The 19,071-nt window shown below is 35.5% G+C and overlaps 1 protein-coding gene and 2 long non-coding RNA genes across 6 annotated transcripts in view; 2 read left to right on the forward strand and 1 right to left on the reverse strand.

Moving 5' to 3' along the window:
• LOC126923718 (uncharacterized) overlaps positions 1-13,062 on the forward strand; it is a 231,713-nt gene extending 218,651 nt beyond the window's left edge. Inside the window, exon 3 of the long non-coding RNA XR_007713280.1 lies at positions 12,916-13,062. This is a non-coding gene — a long non-coding RNA (uncharacterized LOC126923718). The remainder of the gene's footprint in view (positions 1-12,915) is intronic.
• LOC126923694 (inactive rhomboid protein 1) overlaps positions 1-19,071 on the reverse strand; it is a 284,985-nt gene that overhangs the window by 27,666 nt on the left and 238,248 nt on the right. For all 4 annotated transcript variants that reach the window (XM_050737392.1, XM_050737390.1, XM_050737393.1 and 1 more), the window contains 3 exons: positions 12,858-13,193; positions 11,732-11,918; positions 9,872-9,961 (listed from right to left, as the gene is read on the reverse strand). In XM_050737392.1, coding sequence (XP_050593349.1) covers positions 9,872-9,961; positions 11,732-11,918; positions 12,858-13,193 — 613 coding nt within the window. The remainder of the gene's footprint in view (positions 1-9,871; positions 9,962-11,731; positions 11,919-12,857; positions 13,194-19,071) is intronic.
• Positions 16,110-17,507, forward strand: LOC126923723 (uncharacterized). The gene is made up of 3 exons (XR_007713288.1): positions 16,110-16,261; positions 17,053-17,269; positions 17,353-17,507. It is a non-coding gene; the product is annotated as an uncharacterized LOC126923723 (long non-coding RNA).

A 19,071-nucleotide genomic window follows, 5' to 3' on the forward strand; every position in this document is an offset into this window, starting at 1 on the left:
GTCATTCTGATCCACTATTCATCAGTAAGCCCGGATTTTCACAAATCTTGCACATGTTATTTCATCGCTTAACGCTTAATCACACAATCCGATAACTAATCTGCGCATTTCCTTTCCGAAACTGCCCCCAAAAGGTAGAATCCGCATCCAATCCAATTATTAAAACCAATATTCATCGACATAGCGCAAATTACACGGAAAAATCGAAGCGGAAGCGTTGTTCCGTCGGATGTTTCACGCGGTGTAAAATATTTCAATATTTTGCCAGGCAGTTTCTCCCTGCCGAAACGTGGGTAAGATCCGAACGATCCGCTCTCGTATTCCGCTTCCCGCCCCGATACTATAATTTCGGCAATTTAAATGCATGTGCATGCGACTCGATAGACACGGCCCGATATCTCCGGCTCCGCGTCTACGCATTTACGTGCGTGGCATCGAGCGTAACCGGGATCAACGTGAGATATCGTAATGAATTGTATCGATTCGACGTTGGGGCTACACCACAGCATTCCGCCTCTGTCTGAATATTTATACTTTCATTATTGCGAAACACACGGAGAATTGGCCGAGCGTTCATAACGAGTGCACGCGTCGGCGACGCTCAACCAGGGAAATCGAACTGTCTGACCGGATCGATTTGATCGCAGTTATCTCTCTTTGTTGCGCTCGCTGTCTGACCCGCGTGTATTATATTCTCTCGCGATACATCGGGAAACGTCAGCGTGACGTGGCTGGTAATCGTATCACGGAAAATTGAATAGGATATTTGTGTGCCCTGCTTCCAACTAGCCGTTTTTTTTTCTGGATCGATTCCAAGCCATTTTCTTCTCCACTATAAATTTTCTTCTAAACCGTGTGATTTATCTGCAGCTAAGGTCGACGAATTATTTGGATGTTGTAATTGCTTATAATTAGAACACTTTCAGGCACTTTTTATGTATACGTATGTTATACGAAACATAATGAAGTTTCATTAGCACTGTAACGATACGGTAGTCGTGAATGTATCAGACAAAATTGAAACGGATCTGAAGATGTATATAAAGATTGTGAAATATTTATTGGAAGCATACACTTCGAAAAGATCATCATAGTATTTGAACAGTCAATTATTCGTTATATTAATAAGCTACGATACTTAATGTGATACCAATGAAAGACTAATTTAAGGCATAATGTCTTGTAACTTTTATATACATTTTCGAATTTGTTTCAAATTTTATCATTATAATTACGGTAGCTGCGTCTCATTACAACGCTAACGAAACTTTAAACTGTTTCGTATAATGTACGTAAGTTTATCCATAAAAAATTCTGTGGTAATTTCGAATAATTTCGTGAGCCGCTATAGATGTGCACGATAGAGTAATTTTAATTGGAGTTAGGCATGAAACGTAATGGTTTTCTGTTGTCGACTTGTATTCTTATATTGTTCTATACATAAAAAAACACTCTAATATAGTCAAATTCTACTTCTCTCAAATGCACATACTACTTACTATAAAGCACCATAAGAAATTTCAATTTTGTTGACCGTACACTGTTACTATTATAAGAAAATCCCATTACATTTCAATTCTATTAACTATACGTACAATCTACTATAGAAACACCCCATGAAATTTCAATCCGGTTAACTATACATTGTAACTACTATAGAAATACCCCATGAAATTTCAATTCTCTTAACTATACATTCAACTTACTATAAAAACACTCCATGAAATTTCAATTTTATTAATTTCTATTAACTACATTCTAACTGCTATTTAAAAAACTCATAAAAATTCAATTCTACTAACTTGTAGTAACCGTACATGGTAACTACTACAAAAAATTTCATGAATTTTCAGTTGCACGAATTGGCGACCATTCGATCCTTTCGAAACTTCACGTTACACCCTTTTTTATGACATATTCATTAACTGACCACCACTTCCCCGCTTCCTACTGATTCTAACTTTCGCCTTTCTAACTTGTCTTTGGTGTTTAGCAGAAAATTCAAATATTAGCGTGAGAACAACAGGATAGGCGACTTAGGTTTCTTCGTGGCAAACAGAGAAAACGCGTTGCGCATACGAGCTCGTTTCCGCGCGGGGAAACATTGTCCACCGGAAGTTTGGTCTACTAAAGTTATACAGAAACTGCCGTCAATCGTATTTCAAAACTTGCCACTTAGCTCTAGACTACTGCCTGGAACAGGCCGGACAACGACTGCCGCGCCTCTCTCTCTCTCTCTCTCTCTCTCTCTTGCCGGGGTTGTTCAAGCCGAGAAAAGTGTGCCGTTTGTATACGCAAAGGCCCATTAGAATATTTTACGCGTGACCTAGAAAAGAGTAACGCTCCAAACTGCTTATTCCCTGTTGTCTCAAGAATCGCCTCCATCCCGCTTCCGCATTTTTTTCAATCTGTGAAACATGAATCGATTTTTGTACACGCGAATTATTTCCGATCGTCAAACTTTGCTTTTTCCACTGGTTATTCGTTTGAAGTTTTCTTCTTTTGGAGGTTGCATGATTTTTTGCGTTTGAAAATCATTGGTAAAAATAAAACACACTGGTCGTATATTCGTTTTCGATTTTGATTGTTAGCCAGGAACTGGAAAGATTAGTTTCGTTTCCATGGATTTTTATTTTGCAGCTTTCGCCTCATTTCGTTTCTACAATTTTTAAAACCTTCTGTTACTTTTAAGCTGCTTCGTTCGTTTATTTTGCATTCGCAAAGGTATTTATAATTGAAAAAGATCAAAGAAGATTATACTCTCCTTTTTACCGACTGAAAGAAAAAGAAAATACAGATTTCTATATTCAATACTAAATGGAAATAATAGTTCTTTTTCAACAACAATTTGAAACGAATGTTTTTAATGCACAGCGTCCCATTACCAGAAGAAGCAAATGTTAATGAATTTCAGCTTCATAAGCGAGATCATTCTCTCCTTTATCTTGGAACAATTTCCCTATTTTCTTTTACCTCTGACTTTCTCTTTCCTGACTCTTGATAAATATTTACCGCCATTCTCTCGGAATTGCTTGTTCAGATGAATTATTGTTCAGACTGATCGACAAACGAAGTACTGTTTCTCGACAAAATGGCTCTGTAAAACCGCACTTTTTGTCCTGTTATCCCCTTTGACTCATTTTCTCTACTTAGACATCTACAGCAGCAAATTCAGTGACTCCTAATAAGTTACTGAACATATCGAGTAGACGAATTCAAGAAATTGTATCTACTTTTAGAGGCAAAAATCCTGCAAAATTTTTAACTCATCGCGTAACCTTTCTCCCGGAGGTTTTAATTTTTATCTAAAAAAACAGGTACTCAATTTACTTGGCATTAGTAGAATTCTCAGTTAATCTTGCGTTAAAATTACCTCAATGGTTAAGAAGAGGACAAAATTCACGAAATGCTTGAAATGAAACTGAAATGTACATTCCTATAATTCTATTTGTAGTCCTACATTCTTCCCATAAAAATCTTTTCATCAAGCATAGTAGAAATACTTTCCTCGAGAAAACCACTTTCGCTATCGGAAAATCGGAATTCCGATGAAATTAGGGATCGTACGCAAAGTTCCAGCATTTATTACGCCCCGAGCTAAAATCCTCCATTTGTTTGTTTTGTTTTGTTTTCATAAAACATTTGCGTTAGGGTTCGGCGTTCGAGCATTATGAGGGGGGAAGCGTCAAGAACAAAGAACAGGTAATAAAGAGCGACATTGGGAGGTACGTGATCGAAGGGAACAGACAGAACGTCGCTACAATGGGCGCATTCAAATGCAGGAACAATAGCTGAATTCTGTCTGGAATCAATTTCCTCTCTAGTCGAAATTACAACGGCGAATCTACATTTATTTAGGCCGCTGCAACAGGATGGCCCCGGACAAACAATAATCTCGTAATTATGCAAGATTTCTACATACGTGGACTCGATTGTATCGCGCAATTTCCCCGTTTGCACTCTTCCCAATTAGCAGAAATGGGGCGCGCCCAGCATTTTATTTTAGTTTTTATCTGTTCGTACCTTTTTAATTTGAGTCCCATTGCTTCTTTCAATAGACATTTTCAGTGCTTGTTGAAAAGTGACAACAGCAATATGATATTTCTTTGTGAAGTAAGCTCGTAATGTATTACGAGATGAAAGTTCATACGACAACAATTAAGCCATCAGCGTGTAATAAAGTCGTCTGTAACTTCTATGAGTCGTCGACGAGCTATTATATCTTCCATTAAATCGTCGCTCTCGCGTCTGGTTCGAAAGACGAAAAGAAGGGTGTCACATCGAACGAATCTCACTTTTAACGAAGGCAGAAAAAAAAAGATTCTGCCCAGCGTAAAATGCACTTTTTTCTTTCCCAGGATGGATTGAAAACATCGTCGATTACACATAACCTTTGTGACATTTATACAATCCGGATTATAGTTCGTGATATTCTAACTGTAACGAAATAATTGCTCTTTTTTGTAGGTATTCATTCAGAATAATTCTATAAACATATAAAAATCATGCAAGTGAAAATGGAAGGAAATTTTGAAAGGAATATATTTTTTAAAACACTACGATAAACTTACAAAAATTTCCGAAAGAAGAAAATACAAATTAGTTAAAGAATTGATCAAGTAAAACTTAATTACGTTCGATTTTCTTTGCAAATATTTGTTCAAAAGAGTTTTATAACAAATGCTCTCTATGACGTCTGTACGAACCTTGTTATAATTTATATCATTTTAATTCCGCTGAAATGTTTCCTATTCTTTGAAGATATATTTGCAAAATAATACTAAAACTACCAAAAATCGCGAGAGAAACTAGGGAAGAAGTATTGGAAAGAGTCGATTGAAGAAAGAAGAGACACGAGTCTGTTGAAAAGGATCCTCTGAATACGTTCGGAATCGGAGCACATCCGATGAAATTCTATTTTTAATAAACTTTTCTTTTAATGATATACTCGTTTGTTTTATGTCAACGGTTCAAGTCACGGCGCAGCGGCGCTGTTTTATAGCCAGAAATTCGGATTTGTTCCCGTTTAATAGGATTTTTCTTTTGTACGGCAAATTAATAGCCGACCCTCAATGATTTTGCTTAGGAAAAATGTATTATAAGTTCATTAGACTTTCCATGCATCTATAATTCTATTCGAGATTCAGAATAAAAAATTCTTTTCTTTGGACCATTAACATTTTCGATATTAAAATTCTCTAAAACTTCGTTCAGATGTTTTTTACATCGTTAAATTTTATTAATAATATACGTGGGAGATTAATATCTTGTAATATCTTGTAATTGTGAAGATTTTCAAATCTTTCGTGTAACCATATTTTCCCAAAATAATACTATATATACTTAGAAAAATCGTAGAAAAGGATATAAAAAGGAATTTTGGAAGAAATATATTTTCTAAAATGCTATTACAAACTTATAATTAATTGTAATTAAAAGTTTCGAAAGAAAAGAGAAATAATTTGTTGAAGAATTGATCAAGCAAACTTAACGCCATTGAATTCTCCTCATAAATATCTTTGTGGAATAGCATTATTTCTCTACAATAACGTTTATTAGAAATACTTATTTTATTTTACGTTGACACTGAAATGTTACAAGATCGTAGAAATTATGTTTCCATTGAATTATTTTATTCAATTGTATTTTCACTAAAATGTACAAAGTATACGAACTTTATTGGAGAATCTTTTTGTTAGTGATATAGTAATATTCGTTTCCATAGAAAACGTTTTCGTTATCCTACCACCCCAATTTTCACGTCTTTTTTTTCTTTTTTATTTTTACTCTGATAGAACAACATAGACGACAGCTCGAGGCAACTATAACGTGGATCCCTCATGTTTAACCGCAAATCTCGCGAAAATTGGAATTATAATTGGATAGGACGGAGCAATAATTTCAGTTCGTGCCGCCATTTATTCGTTCGATTTCTCGTTCTCGGTCGTACGAGTCGCTGGTCCATGTTCATATAAATTACGTATGTTTGTGGAACATGTGCCTTCGTAGAACGATAGCTGGCCGAGTAATTATCATTATCGACCGGTGTAGGAGTGTGGACAAATTAATACCTCAGTCCAGACCTAGGTATTCTGTTTTATTTCAATTATAATTCAGAAATTGAAACGACAATAGAAACCTAAGAATCGATGATGTACTACATAATAAGGTGGTAGCGTTCGAACAGTTTGATCGTGAAGTTGAAAGAGGATGAAGATAAAGATGGAATTAAATCTTGTTAGGATTGCGAAAAGATAATTAATTTTTTTATAACAACTTCATGTATACATGAAGAGACCTTTTACGGAAAACTTTTGAAGTTTCGTTAGTATTGCAATGAGATACGAGATCATAATTGTACGAGTAAACTGTACCGATTTGAAAACGTCGTAGCGAATCACGTACGTAAAAGCTACAAGATTTGTATTGCAAACGAAAAAAAATATTTTACTTTCGGTCAATTCGGCTTTTATATTATTTTCATTAATAACTCTATAGTAATTTAATCCAAGAATTATATACATAAAATTATCACAAGAATTATTAACTGACTTAAAGTAATGGGACACTTTGTACGAATATGGTTTTCCTCGATAGCCAATAATAATATTTTCGCCGGCTGTCGGATAATTTTTAAATAAACTAATTTCACGTTTCCTATCATACAGTTTCTAAGTATTTCAGAAAGCTGATTTATATATTCGACACCCTTTTCTCGTTCATTCTCAACGATTCTATACATGCTCCATAATATTTAGGTCAGGGTTCTGTTCGTCGTTGCATTTCCAAAACATTTGCATTTCCAAACTATAAACGAAGTGAATGACGATAGAACTCGAGAATTTTAAATAAAATCCTAAAACACAATGGTCCTTTATAAATAAAAAGTCGAAAGTTCAAGTGTGTCTCATAATTAAACATTTCCTAAAGATATATTTACTTAATGATTAAAAGACCAGCGACGTATATCGTTCGAAAGCTTCGCACAGCCTTGCTCACACAAAAGGAAGGTAATTTTTCATTAATTAAAACGCTGCAAGGAACTTGCTGCCCGGATTATCGCCAAGACAAACGAAACTTTGCGAAGCTTCTTTCTTTGCAACAGTTTTTAGTGATAACATTTCTCGATTATTCCTGAACAATTCTGTGAAATTCTTAGTGGGCAAAAGTGTAGTTTTCTTTCTTTGTTCAAACACGGAGAACATCCATTTTGTAGGTAACGAGAAATATCTATTCGTTTGTATCGTCTATACAGACGATTACATAGCGTTTCAATCGTAAGTTTCGAGAAGATACGAAAGAGGAAAAACGTGGATGGTACCGAGAAAGTAAAGTGTCAAAGAGGATTTTACATGCTGTCGTTGCCTCTAGTTTAAATCTACTTTCTTTGGCCGCTCATTCTTGACAAACTTCTCCGTGGGGCTTGTACACAGAAGCTTATGCTCACAGCACGGTGTAAAGCGACGTAAGTGCCATTCTCCCTTGCAAGTCAGACATGAGATCTGCTTGCTAAACAGCAAATTTAAAAGCCGATGAGAGAGGAAAAGAATAGCGGAGGTAGCTATCTCCGAGTTTCAAAGACACCGTACCCTGTTTTCTTCCGATTAACGTTAAAATTGCGAACGAGAAACGGGAAAATCGCTGAAGATTCCTTCTGGAATCGTTAAGGATTAAATTTATTATGATAAGAACTATTAAGGAGATTAATTGATATTGCTGACGATTAGCGTTAGTATTGCTAATGATTAACTTTCGAACTTCTGGCGATTAACGTTAATCTCGATAAAAACAGATATTGCAGTTGTTGATGATTAATATTAGAATTTCTAATAATTAAAGTTAAAAGTGGTAATAATTGATATTAGATTTCCTAAGGGAACTTTCACGAAAATATCACAGGTTAAAGTAATTATTCGAAAATGATTTACAAACTGCTCGCTTCATCGGTGATTTTCATACGAAACACTCGACTAGAAGTTGAACATATCTCTCCAAATTTTCGTTTTATAGAACTTTATCAAGTTACGATTGTATCAAAGCGATAGAATTATTATAGAAACTCGAATTAAAGTTACAATAATGTTATTAACCTTGACATTTTACTATTTCTTAGATTGGGGTTAGGCAGATTGTTTTGCAATTCCATTTTCCTAATACATTTGCGACACTAGGCACTGCTGTTAATTTAAAAAGTCGCACAGTTGCATTTTTTATTCGACTCGAAGGAAAGCACGCCTTTTCATATCTTCGCGAAAGCATCACAAGTGGGATTCGAAACAAAGTCAAAAAACTAATTAAGCAAGAAGATATGGAATAAGTTGGCAGCCGGTACCCGACGATGAGAATTCAAGCGGCAACTTATGGAAAACGAGATTGTTCTACTCAATAGAAACTTGTTGTGTACTTTTAGCGAAACTCCTGATGAAAAGATGATCGTTCCAGCCGAACGAAAAGTCTCGGCGAAATTAAACGTTATCTCCTGAAAGTAAAACCTTGTGATCGTTGACTTTTTTGGCCTTAATTTCGCGTCGACCGATCAACGGAGGTAGGAAAATCATCGTGGTCCAATTTTTTACTAATTAAAAAACTTGGTTGTAACGAACGCTTATCAAACATTCAACTTTATAATTTAATCAGGCCGGCTGAACTTCCGCTCTATCGCAATCTCGTCCAACTTTCAAGAATACAAAAATTTCAATACAAACGCTTCCGATCGAATTCCATCGATAAAAATCCTTTTTTGAATTGGAAAACTCGCAATCTCTTTTCAACGAGATTCCACGGGAAAATTCTGCAATGCTTCCATCCATATCAAAAATTTCACTGCTCTGCGAGTTAGAGAGAGAAAAGAGAGAGGGAGAGAAGAAGACTAACATGAATAGTAAAAATGTGAAACATCGCGTTAAATGAAATTTCAGGCGGAAGTAAGCGAGATTTCTTGAATGAAAAGTAGATCGACGATCGGTAATTAACGCACCTTCGAAATTAGCAACTGACTGGTGCAAATTTGCCAGATATCAAAGTCGATCCAACGCGTTAGAAGATGTTCGAGAACCGGGATAATCGGAAGAGGGTTACCGTTAGCTCGTTAGCTTAATGATCGCGCAGACTTCCGTCGAAACACACAACCTGCCTCGAAGGAAACTTAGTCCTGTTTCGCGACCGAACAGTGCGTCGGTTGATGATAACGAAACGCTGAATTAACTTGTTTACTCGTTTGCCATGAATCCCATCGGTAATAACAGGAAATGAAACACGCGAACGATTCGATATGTCGTTTCCTCTTGAAGGAAGCTCTCCCGACGCTGTGCGTCGCGACGTTTCTCTTTTCTCGACGGAGGCTCCTCTTTTCCTATTAACGCGTAACCATGATTTATATGCATGGTTTTTTTCAAAGATTTATAAAAGATTTATAAGCAAAAATATATAAGAATATACGAAGGCACAGAAGATAGTTTTAAAAACTCGCTTCATTTCCTTCGGCATTTTTTTTTTTTTTTTTTTTTTTTTTTTGTTCTATTTAGACAAGGTTGATTAGTTGTCAATATTACACGATGACCACACGAATCACCCGCGTTATTAATTTTCTTGCAAGAATTTCGTTGATGCATAATTTAAGCTAAAATATAGTTTTTTAAATTAAGGCAGCATATTTATAGTCGTTCTTAAAAGATATCATAGCAAAGCAGAAATTCGAAGTCCTCGTTGAAAAACATTTGTGTATTGCCATTTAGAAATTCCACTTATTACGAATAAAACTTGCAAGGATGGAGGGAGTTGCAAAATTTTATCCGTTTCGAACTGGAATATTCTCGCGTGTGTCTGTCATTGCTGATGGAAAATGTAATGAAGAAAATGAAAAAGAACTCACCTCGACGACGTAATGAAGCCCCGAAAGTGTCATTCTGGCCACAGAATCTTTTCGTCTGACTGGTTGCTGCCATCTCCTCAATGTAACACCCTAAATAAAAGAGCCCTTGTTATTTCCACAGGAAATGTTATCCGTTAAAGAGTTACGCGAATGGTTTTAACAGGACCAACCAAGGATAAAGGTTTGAGGAAGCGTGTTAATTAAAATTCTGCGAGCAAGTAAAGAGAAACTCCGCCTTTCATTAAGGAAATTAAATACAATTAAACGAATTCATTAATGAAAATCGGCGAAACGGAAGAGCAAAGTGGTTCCTTTGAGGGAATGCGATCGATACCATATCCCTTCGTACGTTCGATAAAGAGAATTCGCGACGCTCTGTATTTTTATCTGGTGTCGAGAAAAAAATATGCTCGATATATTTCGGTTGACACAGTTTCGCGAGGACCGTGAACGAAACTTTCTTATCTTCGCAGAACACCAGAAATTGTATGTCGCAAAAAGTGAACAGAGTTTCCTTTTAGATTACACGACTTGACCAAGTACGTCGTGCCCTCGTCGCGAAAAACTTTTAATGGAAATAATTTTATACCGATAAACGCACCTACGACGAATTAACCATCGGTTTGACGATGTTTCGTTGAGTTCTATGTATATGAGTATCGGATATACCACGAAACGCTTATAGGTCCTTTGATGAATTTTATCGACAGTTGCAGTAGAAATAATATAAATTAAAATAGTTCTTTGTCCTTTGATCAATTTTCCTTGAATATGCGCTTTGATAAATTTCAATTGCATTAAAGATATTATGCATTAACGTAGTTCTAAAGATTGGGATTTCTTTTCTTTAATACAAACGAAGCATAATTTCAAGAAGGATTAAGGAACGTACGAAAAAGGAATTACAAGAAAAGCAAAGAATATGAATAGTAATTTTATTAAAACCTGTATCTTCGGATTTGTTATGTTCATTTGGGCTGCAAATTTATAAACCGTTGTATATGACAACAAAAATCACAAAAAGATAAATACTGTAAATCAAATAGATACAGCATGTTAGAAAAAGGAGACTAGAATTTTAAGAGTTCGTGGCATTTATCGAAAAATGTCACATAGAGTAAACGTGAAAATTGATTAATCGCGACACCTGTCGTCGTTACTGGCGTGTTATTATGTATTGCGCCATAACCGCCGGGCACCGGAATGGCTTTCGTTCTTCTTCTTTTGACAGCCAAGCGATACACAAGTGAGACGCGTTGTGCGAAATACGTATATGGGTCGAATATAAACGAAATATAGACAAAAATGAGCACACGTATTGAAAAAAGTGAAGTTTGGATAATATTGACTTACTACGTACTTTATATCTTTTCAATCACTTTTCGATTATTATTGCGATATACAGTAGCGGCTATGAAAAGTAATCTGTACATATTCTTGTTTTCCAATGGAGAACTTTTTTATCAGGTTCCACATTCAATTTTTATAGTATTGAATTTTCGTAGTCGTACGAAAGTGTTACAAAATGATATTAAGCTTGATATACTTAAACTTAATCAATATAATTATACAAATGCTGTGATATATTAACGATGTACAAATACCTTTCTTAGTTACTGTATGTGTAAGAGGTTTTGAACAAACCTCGTGTCTTCAAGGTGTACATTCGTTTCTCACTCACATCGTATTACTTCTTCTCGTTAAATAACAAGGAGTAGAATAAAAATACTTAATCGATATTGGGAGCTTTTCATTTTCATTCAAGGTATACTATTTTTCTACTATTTTTCTTTGTACATGTCTGACGTAACTTCTGTAAAGTTTTTTCAACTTTCACGTATTAATAACCTGCTGACTTACTTCTGGCACCTCGGTAGTATCTGGCACGTCCCTGGTAATATCAGGATCCGGCGGTCTGTGTTCCGGAACAAGGGCACCGTATTTCCTCGATGCCATTCTTCGTCTTCGATCCAACCATCTTTGTCTCTCTACAGCCTCGGATTCCTCGTCCACGCCGAAGAATTGTGCTGTTTCGCGTCTGATGTAGCTGAAACAGAAAATAAAGCACCGTTCGAGTTATTCGTTCAACAAAATCTATTTACACCGCGCGTTCCATCCACGTTCTTCTACCACGTAATAAAAAGGAGAACAACGAACGTTACACACGAATTCGATTAATGTAGTAAGAATGTCTGTGAACTACTACGTGGATGGTACATTGGATGTATTAAATCACTTGGAATTCTGATAGAATTTACGTTGAAGTAATGGTCGATCGAGAATTGAATTCAATCTTAAATAATTGGTATGTTTGCTACCATAGCGAATTTGATAGAATATATTTCGTAATATAATATATATTGTTATAATATATTAGAAATGTATATAACTGATACAGAATCTTTGCAAAAGAAAGCAATCTTTTTTGAAAATTATAAAGCTCAATTTATAACTTCAGCTGTTGATTATAATGCGTATAGTATTATAATGGTTAAAGCGATTATAGGCGAAATATTGAGAAAAAGATAGTAATTGTTTGCGATTTATATTACATTAATCAAAATGAATTGAATATGAGGCACGTTGATCAACTCCATAAATTGAACAGAACAGTGTTATGTTAAACCCTTAGATGTCTTCTTTTTATCATCCTCTTGCACTAAACGAACTTACGCAAGGTTTCGATTTCATTAGTTCTTAATTTCATTACATAAGTACACAATTAGTATTCAATTTTCAAAAAGCAAACGATTATAATCATCTTATACTATCTTCATGCAATAAACGAACTTCCATGTTCCACTTGCCAAGTTCCAGGAAATTGAATATTAATTGTGTACTTATGTAATGAAATTAAGAAATTAATAGAAAGCACGATTAATCAGATCGGTATAAAATTAAATCTAAATTAATTTGAAAACGCCGCTCACACGTGTGAAGCTGATAGCGAATATATTGAGAAATATGTTAAATAAATTAAACTGACTTCCTGATAGCCTCGGTGCGACTCATAGTCCTCCTCAATCTGTGTTTCTGTGTGCCAGGATTGCTGGAAGTGCTGGCCAGCTGAACGACTGGCCTAGGTGCTGTGGGTGCTGATACGCTTCTTGTGATGCTTGGCCCAGATTCTTGGGTTCTGGGTCCAGGGGTGGCCAAGGATATCGTTGCTGTGGTTGTGATTGGTGCAGCAGTTGTTGGGTTCGTTGATGTTGGACCCACGCTTCCCACCGGGTACAAGCTGATGCTCTGGCCATTTTCTCCATCGGGGGCACTCGAAGAAACCGTGGATGTGCCGGTTGTGCCGGACCCTGGCGATGGTTGCCTGTAGACATTAATTTAGAACGTTGCTAAGTTAAGAAGCATTTTAATTCATAGTATTATTAAAACAGAGAATTTTTCGAGTGAGTATAGATAAATAAAAAGCTTAGCATGGATATGTGACTTTGTATAATAATGAAAAGCCTTTGATATAGGCAGAAGAAGAAATAACTTTTGTATTTCATCAAATGATTGTAGCTTACGATTGTAGATCAAAATTGTTCAAAGAGGTACGTCATGGCCATTCGAATTTTTTTCAATATCTCGCCGTACAGATGAAATTTATTAACAACTTTCTAAGAACACTGGAAAAACATATTTTGTGTTTCATTAAATGTTTGTAGATTATTGCTGTAGATTAAAATTGTTCAGAAAAATACATCATGACCATTCAAATTTAATCATCACACTATAAAACAGAAACTTATAAAAATCTTTTTAAGAACATTAGAGAAAAATCGTACGAGATCATCGAGCGAGTTAATCTTTATATCATTATATTACATTATTATGGACATTATTATTTATGAATATTAAATGAACGAGACTTTAGATGACAACTACAGATTAAAATTGTTCAGCAAAGTACATCATAGCTATTCAAATCTATTCGTCACACCCTATAAAGGAGAAATTCATGAAAAATTTGTTAAGAACGCTAGAAAACGATAAAAAGAAATCATTGAGAATACAAGAAAGGCCACTGAATATCTTCCTCATAATAAAATTTCAATTCTAACATATTCAACGCTCTCGCTAATCAAATTCAAACAGAGTCTCTTTCCATAAAACACGATGCCTTGGAAGACTGCCGCTTTAAAATCGACCCACAGGTGAAGACCGAATTTTAGCGCAGCCAGATTCCCGGTGGTAGCAGTATCTCGTTTCTTTCAGGAAGGATCGCGTGGAAATGATTAAAATTGGATGGGGTGAGGCGGCTGCGAGAGCGGCTAAAGAGCCTCTTTCTCCACGGGTGCAGATCGGAAATCGCGGTGAGGACGGTGAAACGTTTCCGTGGTTGAATGTGCACCGGTTATGAACTCGGCGACGTAATCCCGCAGCGGCAAAGAAGAGAAACTATAAGCCCTGTCCAGCCGGCTACAAGTAGCCGAAAGTGGCGACTCCTGGCCACAAGCTTGTGTACAGGATCCCTATGGAAACGTGGCAAACTTTTCAATTTTATCTTCTTCTCATCTATTCATGACTCGTCGGTTTCGTGTCCCGGCATTCTTTTACGGGATTCCCTGGTTACGTGGGCGCTGGCCAGCTTCCACAACAATCGACCACGCCGGCTACGACAGTCCAATAACCGGGACTGTGCGCTGAGTAAGTTTAGAAAGTGACAGGATACTTCGAAAGTAGCTTGGAATCAATTACAAGTCACTGGAGAGGCTGACCATCTTTTAGGCGATTCTTCTTGAGAATTATTGAAGGTATTTATTTATTTTCTAAACCTAAATCTTATATCTTGTTTCTTTTCTTTTTTTGTTTTAGTAGCGTGGGTTCTTAGTAAGGGATTTTGAGATTTACTTTTTGTTTCTGAAGGACATTTACGTTTTGTAATACAAATCTACATTTTGAGAATTGTTAACAAGACATTTTTTATTTTTCTCTTCTTTCTATCTCCTCCTTTACATTTTTTGAAGCATAAATGTGTAATATTACGAATGACCTAGTTTCGAAAGAATTATCAGATTTTTGTTTTTGCTTTCGAATGATATTAATCTTTTTTAATATGGATTGAAGAATTGTGTCTATTGTCATTGAAGGTTCTAATTAATATCTTTGAAAGATGCTGTACTGAAGTTTGTGAAGATCTCAATACAAGAGGTACCGCGATGAATTTGTTTTATAATGTCAATGAAGAATTCTATATGACTATGTATATACAGAGAGAAAAATATAATAAAGAATAATTTTCACAATATTTTGCAGACTATAATTCTAACGATATTCCGCAGAGAATAATTCTAACAATATTTTTCTCATACCTTTTGTTATATCCGTCACGATCAAAGGTTTTGCTGTATCGTGTGCATTTTAATTTTGAGTTGTAACATATCGTGCACGTTCGTGTCTTTAAACCCTTGTTGTAATTAACGGAACTTTACTTGAACTAAAATTTAACGACGTTAATCATCGGTTTTACGCGATCGAATTACTTTGACTTCCTTCAGATATGTATCCAACAAAATTACGCTCCTTCAATTCCGCTCGTTAACACGTCCAACATTTGTTCACAATTTGTAGGGACTTCTGTGCGACTTCTGTCTCGCGCCTATACCATACATACGCCACAATCTATGCATGCGACTTAAGCTAGGTATCAAACACTGAAAGCTTTACAACGCAATTACGTTAGACTACCGAGCTCTATCAGACACGAGAATCATTTAATACCTTTGAATCGTTTCGAACCATTTTCGAACAATGGGCGAATTGTATCAATTGTTACAAGTACTTTCCGCGTTCAAATATTCAGTACAAAATTACAATATTTTAAAGGCACAACAAAAAAGAAAGGACACGAAGGTACATTACTTCACGAGGGAAACATGGAAAACCTTTTATCGAGGTATTTTTTTTTTATTAAATTTTAAGATTTTATGGCCATAAAGTTTCAAGATGATAAAATTTTGTTTTAGTTAAAATGTATTATTAAAATTCCTATTAACAAATAAAATTCCAACAATAACATATCTTCTAAATTAGATCTTACGCTTTTATATTTAGCCAGGATAAAAAGCGAAAGGTAATATAGCAGAGAAGAAAACTGCGTTAGAAAAAGTGTATGATTCAGCGGCAGAACTTTTTTAGTATGATAACTCACAGAGGAAGATTTAAAATCGCGGCCTCGCGTTCGCTACAGTTTCATTAAAAAATCATGATGTTTAATTACCACGGCCACAGATTGCATAAGATTGACCCTCTAACGTGCGGCACGAAGAGGAACGCGTGCAATGGTTGAGCCTCAGGATAAACTGCTGGAAAGCATGTCGAGGGAAAAGAAAAAGGGAGACGCGAGCCAGCACCTGCTACCTCGAAGACCCAGAGAAATGGCCTGTCGTCTTCGTACGTGCACTTTTCTTTGAATATTCACCTCGTTTCGATGAACAAAGGGTTCTATTAATAAATTAGGAAAGATACATCTCTCCACCTGAGCACTTATTCCATCTGAATTTCACTAACTTTGTTTCAAGATTTGGAAAGAAACACAAGGATGATTTTAATTTTAATCGTTTTCATTTTAATTATATATAGGATATTATAAATTCGTGGAATTTTAATATTTATATCGGTGCAATGAAGATAGAGAGATGAAATTTCTTGAATAAACTAAGCGCTAATGAGAACCATATCGTTATGTTTCTGTTCCTGTTAAGTTAATTAAAAGGACTCTCATTTAGTCGACTTTAATTCTCGGAAGGTTTAATGTTTTGAATTTTTCTATACGAATATTCCTGCATTTCTTGTACAATAATTTTGAAGTAAGTTCAATAATTTTGAACAACTTCGAGAAAATTCTATTCCTGCTGTTACATAAAATCTATGATGAGCGTTGGAATAATTAGTCAGTATGTCTTTACAGTAAATATATTAATAGATGAATCGCTTATTTTGAAAGTGGTGTAAGTTCATTTTCAACAATTTCCTCCCTCATTCTGCGCTTCGTGATTACAAGAAGCCATTTTCAAAATCTACAAAAAAAGGAATTATTATTTTTCTTTCTTCTTGTAAAATAGTGGTACGAATATGTCACAAAAATTATACCAGAAAATAATTCTTATTAAGAAAGAAGCTGAATTTATCTGAAAAATCATCAAACCTTTGAAGTTAACGTCACTGACAATTTGTGATTTTAGCGACTGACAAGGATGAATTCCGCTCGTAAAGAAGAGAAAAGAGAATGATAGACAGAGGAGACATAATTGTGTCCCGTGACAATAAAACTCTAATATCCGGCCGTGGAAACGAGGTGTGAGCAATGCGGAGCTGACTTTTCCCAGCGAGAATGTGGGAGAATTGGGAACAGGGAGCAGAAAGCGGAAGGAAATTGGCGGTCAGTCATCGAGTTTCCCGGTAAATTCTCTGCTTTGTAGTCGAAAAACGCGTTACACAATTCCTTTGCACTTAGAATTATGTCCACCGTCCATTTTTTTCAGGAAGATCACGCCATCACGAAGTTTTTCGATAATCCATGATATTTCAGTCAGTTTTTCGATTCACCGACAGTGTTACAAAGTGTTAAAAAATTGTTTTGCGAATAATACATACAGATTATATAGTTAAAAATGGCTAATAAAAATAAAATGACGTACAGGTGCTAACGAAAGTATTTGAATAGCTGTCAATGTATTATGCGTGTTTTTCTATAATGGCATAATATAATTAATATAAGCGATAATCGACTGGTCAAATATTTTCATGCATCAAACTGTAGACTAATGATAATTTTCATGAAACATTTCATTTAGTATGAATATTACAAATTTGATGCAAGTTCTTTTTGTTAATTACTCCATTCTACGATCCATTACGATTTTATCTGGATGCAATTTTAGACGAAATTCATTAACACTCCGAGTAAATAGCCGATAAATTAATAACGACATGTGGTAATTAATTACAAAACCGAATGCACGGAAAATCAAGGGAAATTATTATCGGATAAGTGAGAATATTTTCACTCGGCGACCGATTCATACCAACGTAGCAAAATATTTTCCATTTCTCTAACCATCATTTCCTTTCTCTATTTTCGTGCATTAAAATGCAAAATATTCGAGGGAATAAAGAGAAACTACGTGTGGATTTTTGTTTCTCTCGTACCACTTCTTTCAACAGAGAGAATAATCGCGCGATTTTCATGGCTTTTCTCTGTACACGCGAAATATAAATTACCCTATCGAAACGTAACCCGTGCGGGTTTCGATAAATTCTCGATTTTAATTTAATCGTCCATTAATCGGAAAGAAGAGCTGTGGTTTATGAGAAAGCAACGGAACGTTGCCTTGGCTATATTTCACGGGTTCTCTTCGTTCGAGAGTCGTGCATCGACCTCGAAAACATTCGATCGATGCTTTCCAAGCGGATTAAACCGATACAGCATTACTTTTAACTAGAGAAACACCGACTTTATTCCTCGTGATGTAGTTAGACTGATTGCCAATTTCCTTAACAATTCTTTTTTACTTAGGCATCTCCTGCTTTTTTCTCGTCGTTGCCTTCTTGTCAATTATGTGTTTAATAACTATAGTATACGATAAAATTGTAAAAGTTGATCGTGCGATAAAAATTCATAACTCACCTCGTATCACTTGTAAATTTGATAAAATTATCGGAACACCTTTCTATAATAATTTGTCAGCTAACGATATCAACGAATATATAAGTTACAGGTTAGTGTAGGTTTCCTTTTCTTTAATTTTACTATTTTACATTGAATAGAACAATCAAATAATTCGTTGTTTGCGAAGCGACTTAACAAATATTTCGCGATATTGTTCCTTCCTAATATTTGGAAACATCACAGAGTTTGAAATAGAAGGTTCGACGAACCACGAAAACGCGTTGAAAAGAACGATCATCACGAAAAAAGATTTTACAGTCGTTCGCAGTAGCTTGGGAATTTCAGCTCGTATCAATTATATTTACATAGATTGTTCAAGTTTTAAAAATCCAGTGAATCCATGATAGTGGAAACTCTCTGCGTGTACTATTCCACACGGTACGAGCTTTTTTTCTGGGGGAATTTTATATTAAAACAGCAGCCACGGAGTTCCCTTTCAAATTTGCATACATATTGGCGTTGGATGTTCGTATACTGAGAATTTATTGCGAGAATGTTATAATTTTTAGTGTTCCTTGCATTTCCCCCTCCG

This window comes from Bombus affinis, chromosome 13, assembly GCF_024516045.1.
Source record: "Bombus affinis isolate iyBomAffi1 chromosome 13, iyBomAffi1.2, whole genome shotgun sequence".
NCBI lineage: Eukaryota > Metazoa > Arthropoda > Insecta > Hymenoptera > Apidae > Bombus > Bombus affinis.